The sequence below is a fragment of the Lissotriton vulgaris genome, chromosome 2_1, assembly GCF_964263255.1.
Source record: "Lissotriton vulgaris chromosome 2_1, aLisVul1.2, whole genome shotgun sequence".
NCBI classification, from domain to species: Eukaryota; Metazoa; Chordata; class Amphibia; order Caudata; family Salamandridae; genus Lissotriton; species Lissotriton vulgaris.
This window is the reverse complement of record NC_141687.1, coordinates 1691200431-1691208945: the sequence shown is the minus strand read 5'-3', so window position 1 is coordinate 1691208945 and position 8515 is coordinate 1691200431. Positions and strand designations below refer to the sequence as shown.

General features: G+C 45.2%; 1 protein-coding gene across 1 annotated transcript; it reads left to right on the top strand.

The window, feature by feature from the left end:
- The first annotated feature begins 980 nt into the window (after positions 1-980).
- On the top strand, positions 981-5061 carry LOC147733110 (zinc finger BED domain-containing protein 6-like). Its single transcript, XM_086958930.1, has 2 exons — positions 981-1633; positions 4413-5061. The coding sequence occupies exons 1-2, from the start codon at positions 993-995 to the stop codon at positions 5059-5061; spliced, it is 1290 nt and encodes a 429-aa protein (XP_086815056.1). The 5' UTR covers positions 981-992.
- Positions 5062-8515: the final 3454 nt, after the last annotated feature.

Genomic DNA, 8515 nt, shown 5'->3' with positions numbered 1-8515 from the left:
GCCAGAGAGGTCATCTTGAGAGACAGCATGCTGTCCAATGGTTTGCGCACCTAAAGGAGATCAAGGAAGCCCGAATTGCAAGTCAAGAAAACGTTGATGTTTCATCTGATGATGACGTGGAGGAAGAAGACGTGTCAAAAACTTCACTTACACCCAGTACCCCTGACAGCAGCACACCCCATGTGAGCCACACTAAGAGTTTGGGAGAGAATGAGACACCAATGCAAAAAAGTTCATCAGTGAGCGTAACTGGGTCGAAGAAGTCATCATCATCATCATCCCGTAAATGCTTGGTCCAGGGCAACATTAGAACCATTTTGTTTACAGAAGAGCCATATGAACGCAAACACCCACTGACGCGTCTGTATAACACTAAGCTGGCTAAAATGCTACCTCTGGACCTTCTCCCTTTTTCTTTTGTAGAAGGGATTTGTTTTCTAGAATTAGTGGCAGCGCTCTGCCCTAAATGGAAGGTTGCTAGCCGGTTCTATTTTGCCAGAGTTGCGGTTCCAGCACTACATGAAGATGTGCTGGAGGTGATTGGGGCAGCTTTGCAGAAGAGTGCTGTTCACACTATACATCTGACAACAGACATGTGGACCAGTGGCGCAGGCGCTGATTACATGTGCATCACTGCACACTGGGTCTCTTTTTCAGGGGTTAAAGCAAAGCTAAACACAGGTGTTGACCCGGACCAAGTTTTTAAAGCTGCTCGGAAACATGCAACACTAGCCATGTTTGGCTTGGAGAAACGTCATACAGCAGAAAACATTTTGAATGAGTTTAACACAAAGGTCTTTCACTGGCTGTCCCCCAAAAAACGCGAGATTGGTTATATTTCCCCGGATAATGGCACCAATGTAGTTAAGGCCATGGAGCTGGGTCAATATTTCAGAGTACTGTGTTTGGCGCACTGTATAAACCTGGTTGTTAAAAAATTCTTGAGTGATGAAGACAGTCCAGCGTGTGAGTTAGTGGCCACCTGCCGAAGAATGTGCAACCATTTCAGCCATTCTTTTAAGGCCCGGAAGCATCTGAGGAGCCTGCTACATAAACGTCGAATGCCAGTGAAAGCACTCATCCAGCAGGTGGCAACACGTTGGAACTCAACCTTCTACATGCTTGAGCGTCTGTATGAGCAGTATACGGTATTCGATCACTATTTCCTAACACTGGGTACAGCTCAGAAGGACCTGAGGCTAGATGCGGCGCAATGGAACCTAGTTAAAAGCCTGACAGACATGCTTCGTCCTTTTGAGGTCTTCACGCGTGCAGTCAGCAAGGAGGACTGTAATTTGGGAAAAGCTATCCCATTGTTGTGCATGCTGGAGCACCAACTTGAGGCGGTGTCTTCTATGTTTCAAAAAGATGAAAAAAAGCAAGACGCTTTTGTTTTGGCAGAGAAATTATTAGAGCGCCTACGTGGTGATAAACGTCTTAAAATGATCCACTCAGAACAGCATTACATTTGTGCTACTATTCTGGATCCACGCTACAAAAAGGCGCTGGCAGGCCGAGCATTCTTTCCTTTTGATGATGAAGATGTTACAAAGTACAAACGTTGGCTAGCCTTGTCAGCCAAGAGGTTTGAAAGAGAACGGCAGCAAATTGAAGGAAAAGGCAGTACATCAGCATCAGCAGGCCATCCCCAGTCAAAAGAATCCACTTCTGCACCTGTGGCTGTGGCACAAGTGACCTCTCAGCCATTAAAGACACCGGCAACCGGATCATCTGCACCAGACACAACAGTAACATTGGATGCAGAAGAGGATTGGCTAACTCGGCTTGGGTTTGGTTCTCAAAAGGTCACAGCAAAAAGTAAGCAAAGTGGAGGAACCTTGGAGGACCTTGAGTCGATTGTGCAGGACTATCTGAATGACTCAACAGAGGTCTATGTTAATGCTGACCCATTGGCGTATTGGCATGGGAAAAAAGAATTGTGGGCATAGCTCTCCAACCTGGCTATAAACTACTTGTCTTGCCCACTCGAAAGCGTGTCTTCTGAACGTGTTTTCAGTGCTGCTGGTGGAATTGTAACTTCCAAACGGAGCCGCCTCTCGCCCAAAAATGTGGAGAGGTTAACAATGATCAAGATGAATCAGCACCTCATACCACCAGATTACAAAGTACGAGAAAGCACGCTGGATGAAGACGAGGAGGACAGCAACGTAGATGAGGGAATTTCTTCTCTGTTAGGTGACACTGACCTCATCCTGCCTCAATTCGCAGAGTATGATGACAAACCCTTATTCTTATTCCCTGACACCGAGCCCTGAAAATGAGACGATGAATCAATAACTTTCTTTTTCATCCTTATTAACTTTTATTCCTGTGTGTCTGTCTTTCTTTGTTTTGCACAGTTAATATAATTCAAACTTTAATCACCTAATCACAAAAACAAGCCCATCAGCAGAACTGTCTTCACTTGTTTGCTTATTGATTTGAAGGTGCCGCAGTCTGCATTCCTCAGGTTCACAAGTTCACAAGAACATGCTCCTCTATCCTCCTCATCCAGACTCCTATTTCCCTCAAAGCAGAGGGCTGGATTACGCCCAATGAAGAAAGACTCTGCACTTGTGGGGGTGTTCTACTTCTTTGCGGGTGAGTTGACGGCTCTGGGGCCATTGCTGGGAAGCTCTAATACCGGATAAAAGTGGTTTGGACCAAATCGGAGGCAAATTTTTTTTTGCGGTTTTGCTGACTTGCTTGCCTGTGAGGTGCTCTTTGGGGGGGTTCCATGTGTTTGTGGGTGAGTTTTGGGGTCTGGGAGCACTGCTGGGACAGTCTAATTTTGATTGCATTTGCTTTTCAGGAAATCCGTGGTGGAAAACGGGAGTTATGACCTAGCTGCACAGCGCGTTTGGACCAAAGGCCGATAAATATTGTAAGTATGAGATTTTCCTTTTTGGCTGTTTGGGGGTGTTGTGCTTTTTTGCGGGTGGGTTGACGGATCTTGGGCCATTGCTGGGAAGCTCTAATACCGGATAAAAGTGGTTTGGACCAAATCGGAGGCGAACATTTTTTTGCGTTTACAGTCTAATTTTGATTGCATTTGCTTTTCAGGAAATCCGTGGTGGAAAACGGGAGTTATGACCGAGCTGCACAGCGGGTTTGGACCGAAGGCTGATAAATATTGTAAGTATGAGATTTTCCTTTTTGGCTGTTTGGGGGTGTTGTGCTTTTTTGCGGGTGGGTTGGCGGGTCTTGGGGCATTCCTGGGAAGGTCTAATACCGGATAGAAGTGGTTTGGACAAAATCCATGCAGAATTATTTTTGCTATTTCTGACATTTTGCTCAATGTAGCTTTTTCGGGGGCCTGTTTGGGGGGATTCCTGGTGTTTGTGGGTGGGTTTCGGGGTCTGGGAGCACTGCTGGCTAAGGATACTTTAGATTGCAAGAGATTTGAAGCAAATCCATGGTGGCAGAGGGGAGTTAGGGCCTAGCTGCAGAGCGCGCGGAGTAATTTTGGAAATTGCCAAGAAAATGACTAAGTCCCCATTTTTGTACTTTTGCTTCTTGGCTGTTTGGGGGTCTTCTACTAGTTTTCGCCTGGGTTGACGGCTCTGGGGCCATTGCTGGGAAGCTCTAATACCGGATAAAAGTGGTTTGGACCAAATCGGAGGCAAACATTTTTTTGTTTTTTTGCTGACATGCTTGCCTTTGAGGTGCTCTTTGGGGGGGTTCCGGGTGTTTGTGGGTGAGTTTTGGGGTCTGGGAGCACTGCTGGGACAGTCTAATCTTGATTGCATTTGCTTTTCAGGAAATCGGTGGTGGAAAACAGGAGTTATGACCTAGCTGCACAGCGCGTTTGGACCGAAGGCCGATAAATAATGTAAGTATGAGATTTTCCTTTTTGGCTGTTTGGGGGTGTTGTGCTTTTTTGCGGGTGGGTCAACCTTCTACATGCTGGAGCGTCTGTATGAGTAGTATACGGTATTCGATCACTATTTCCTAACACTGGGTACAGCTCAGAAGGACCTGAGGCTAGATGCGGCGCAATGGAACCTAGTTAAAAGCCTGACAGACATGCTTCGTCCTTTTGAGGTCTTCACGCGTGCAGTCAGCAAGGAGGACTGTAATTTGTGAAAAGCTATCCCATTGTTGTGCATGCTGGAGCACCAACTTGAGGCGGTGTCTTCTATGTTTCAAAAAGATGAAAAAAAGCAAGACGCTTTTGTTTTGGCAGAGAAATTATTAGAGCGCCTACGTGGTGATAAACGTCTTAAAATTATCCACTCAGAACAGCATTACATTTGTGCTACTATTCTGGATCCACGCTACAAAAAGGCGCTGGCAGGCCGAGCATTCTTTCCTTTTGATGATGAAGATGTTACAAAGTACAAACGTTGGCTAGCCTTGTCAGCCAAGAGGTTTGAAAGAGAACGGCAGCAAATTGAAGGAAAAGGCAGTACATCAGCATCAGCAGGCCATCCCCAGTCAAAAGAATCCACTTCTGCACCTGTGGCTGTGGCACAAGTGACCTCTCAGCCATTAAAGACACCGGCAACCGGATCATCTGCACCAGACACAACAGTAACATTGGATGCAGAAGAGGATTGGCTAACTCGGCTTGGGTTTGGTTCTCAAAAGGTCACAGCAAAAAGTAAGCAAAGTGGAGGAACCTTGGAGGACCTTGAGTCGATTGTGCAGGACTATCTGAATGACTCAACAGAGGTCTATGTTAATGCTGACCCATTGGCGTATTGGCATGGGAAAAAAGAATTGTGGGCACAGCTCTCCAACCTGGCTATAAACTACTTGTCTTGCCCACTCGAAAGCGTGTCTTCTGAACGTGTTTTCAGTGCTGCTGGTGGAATTGTAACTTCCAAACGGAGCCGCCTCTCGCCCAAAAATGTGGAGAGGTTAACAATGATCAAGATGAATCAGCACCTCATACCACCAGATTACAAAGTACGAGAAAGCACGCCGGATGAAGACGAGGAGGACAGCAACGTAGATGAGGGAGTTTCTTCTCTGTTAGGTGACACTGACCTCATCCTGCCTCAATTCGCAGAGTATGATGACGAACCCTTATTCTTATTCCCTGACACCGAGCCCTGAAAATGAGACGATGAATCAATAACTTTCTTTTTCATCCTTATTAACTTTTATTCCTGTGTGTCTGTCTTTCTTTGTTTTGCACAGTTAATATAATTCAAACTTTAATCACCTAATCACAAAAACAAGCCCATCAGCAGAACTGTCTTCACTTGTTTGCTTATTGATTTGAAGGTGCCACAGTCTGCATTCCTCAGGTTCACAAGTTCACAAGAACATGCTCCTCTATCCTCCTCCTCCAGACTCCTATTTCCCTCAAAGCAGAGGGCTGGATTACGCCCAATGAAGAAAGACTCTGCACTTGTGGGGGTGTTCTACTTCCTTGCGGGTGAGTTGACGGCTCTGGGGCCATTGCTGGGAAGCTCTAATACCGGATAAAAGTGGTTTGGACCAAATCGGAGGCAAATTTTTTTTTTGCGGTTTTGCTGACTTGCTTGCCTGTGAGGTGCTCTTTTGGGGGGTTCTGTGTGTTTGTGGGTGAGTTTTGGGGTCTGGGAGCACTGCTGGGACAGTCTAATTTTGATTGCATTTGCTTTTCAGGAAATCCGTGGTGGAAAACGGGAGTTATGACCTAGCTGCACAGCGCGTTTGGACCAAAGGCCGATAAATATTGTAAGTATGAGATTTTCCTTTTTGGCTGTTTGGGGGTGTTGTGCTTTTTTGCGGGTGGGTTGACGGGTCTTGGGCCATTGCTGGGAAGCTCTAATACCGGATAAAAGTGGGTTGGACCAAATCGGAGGCGAACATTTTTTTGCGTTTACAGTCTAATTTTGATTGCATTTGCTTTTCAGGAAATCCGTGGTGGAAAACGGGAGTTATGACCTAGCTGCACAGCGGGTTTGGACCGAAGGCTGATAAATATTGTAAGTATGAGATTTTCCTTTTTGGCTGTTTGGGGGAGTTGTGCTTTTTTGCGGGTGGGTTGGCGGGTCTTGGGGCATTCCTGGGAAAGTCTAATACCGGATAGAAGTGGTTTGGACAAAATCCATGCAGAATTTTTTTTGCTATTTCTGACATTTTGCTCAATGTAGCTTTTTCGGGGGCCTGTTTGGGGGGCTTCCTGGTGTTTGTGGGTGGGTTTCGGGGTCTGGGAGCACTGCTGCTAAGGATACTTTAGATTGCAAGAGATTTGAAGCAAATCCATGCTGGCAGAGGGGAGTTAGGGCCTAGCTGCAGAGCGCGCAGAGTAATTTTGGAAATTGCCAAGAAAATGACTAAGTCCTCATTTTTGTACTTTTGCTTCTTGGCTGTTTGGGGGTCTTCTACTAGTTTTCGCCTGGGTTGACGGCTCTGGGGCCATTGCTGGGAAGCTCTAATACCGGATAAAAGTGGTTTGGACCAAATCGGAGGCAAACATTTTTTTGTTTTTTTGCTGACATGCTTGCCTTTGAGGTGCTCTTTGGGGGGGTTCTGTGTGTTTGTGGTGAGTTTTGGGGTCTGGGAGCACTGCTGGGACAGTCTAATCTTGATTGCATTTGCTTTTCAGGAAATTTGTGGTGGAAAACAGGAGTTATGACCTAGCTGCACAGCGCGTTTGGACCGAAGGCCGATAAATATTGTAAGTATGAGATTTTCCTTTTTGGCTGTTTGGGGGTGTTGTGCTTTTTTGCGGGTGGGTTGGCGGGTCTTGGGGCATTCCTGGGACGGTCTAATACCGGATAGAAGTGGTTTGGACAAAATCCATAAGGAAAAGCCTTTTGGCACTTTTTGTAACTTAGGGTTCATTAGGGTTAGCCCTAGCAGCAGGATTGCATGTGTTTCGGGGTGTTCTAGATTTTTGCAACTGAGTTCTGGGGTCTTAGAGCACTCGTGCGAATGTGTAATTTTGGTTGCAAGTGATTTGAAGAAAATCCATGGTGGCAAAGGGGGGATTTGGCATAGTTAAAGAAAGACTTTGCCACTATTCTTAACTTAGGGCTCGTTAGGGTTAGCAGTATTTGTATTGCATGTGTTTGGGTGGGGGGTTTTGCGAGTCTTGGAGCGATGCTGGGTATGGATACTTTTGCTTGCTTGCAAGTGGTTTGAACACAATTCACGGTGGGTAAGGGGGTATTTGGGCCTACTTTTACTTTCAAAGTACGTTTTGTCACCAGTTTTCTACTAGGCCTCGTTTTTTGAGATCTGATTGGGGTCTTCTACATTTTTGCGACTGGCTTTAGTAAGGGTCTGGGTGGGAGCACTGCTGGGAAGGTCTAATTTTGTTCTAAAACACAGTTTACAGTACACCTAGCTTGAGGGGAAAGAGCCGCTAAATTAATTTGCCCATACTTATTTATCCTTCAAAAGGAGACTCAGACAGAGTACGCACTTTCAAAAATATTGTACTGTCTATTGGGAAACTCAAAGTGTGACTTTTTGCACTACACAGCGTACATACCTTATATTTATTTACCAGTGGTGTTCTAATATCACTTCCTGTTTTTCCGTCAATAATTACAGGCCGGGTTTCAGTCTGTGCAATGGGAAAAAAAGGATGGAGTCAGGCTTCACATTAGCGAGCCGCAATTCAGCATCCGCCAGGCAGGCAGTGGACAGGGTGTCTTCTGGTCACCAACATTGATGGACGAAGCGTCAGCTGGAATGGAGGAGTGCCGCTAATAAGAGGAATTGTTTGATGCGTGCAACTTACTTACCAAATTCAACAGGACAACTACAACAACATACAGATACAGTATCCATTGTTTTCTTCTAGGAGTGTGACTGCATTTCTTGGATCTCTCTCTGCTTCTAAATTGATCCCTACAGCCATTCTATAGGTTTTACTTCAGCTATTTTTTAAACCTAATTTAATGTAAGAAGTGTTTCTCTGAGTGCAGAGATAGGCAAGTGAAAACGCTGCAGCCATGTACTGTCGCATTCTGTCATTCACGGTTGTCGAAAGTACTACTTACTTTTCAGTAACAATGCATGCAGTAGTGCATGCACTTCCTTTATGTCACGTAAAAGATTTATGGTTAGCTTTGTACCCAAAGATTTCTTTATCTTCAATTATTGTTTGTCCATGCTGTGCTTTTTTTTTCTTCTCTCAACAAAACCTACCCAAAAAGAAACCCCCATTCTCATCCATTTTCCAAACCCTAACCCTCTTCCTCCGGGCTGTGTGGTTTTGATTGATGTGTGACTAAATGACAACAATAATTACACACACTTGCTGGGGAGGATAAGGTCATAGCAACAGGCTGGTGAAGGAATCCGAGGATATATTCTAGACTTACTCAGCTTCAGTACTATTTCTTGTAGTAGTAGCCAATGTCAAAGAAATTCAACGCAAGTACTAGTTATACTTTCAATACTTTACCATTTGTTAGGCTACATTGTGGCACTGTTCTAGTGTACTGTCACCTGCTATGTTCTCTATCATACCGTTGTAATGCTACAGTAAGGACAAACCAGGTTTCATTTTCTTTTTTTCCATAGGCATGCAACTGCCACTGTGTCACACAACTAGTACCACCGC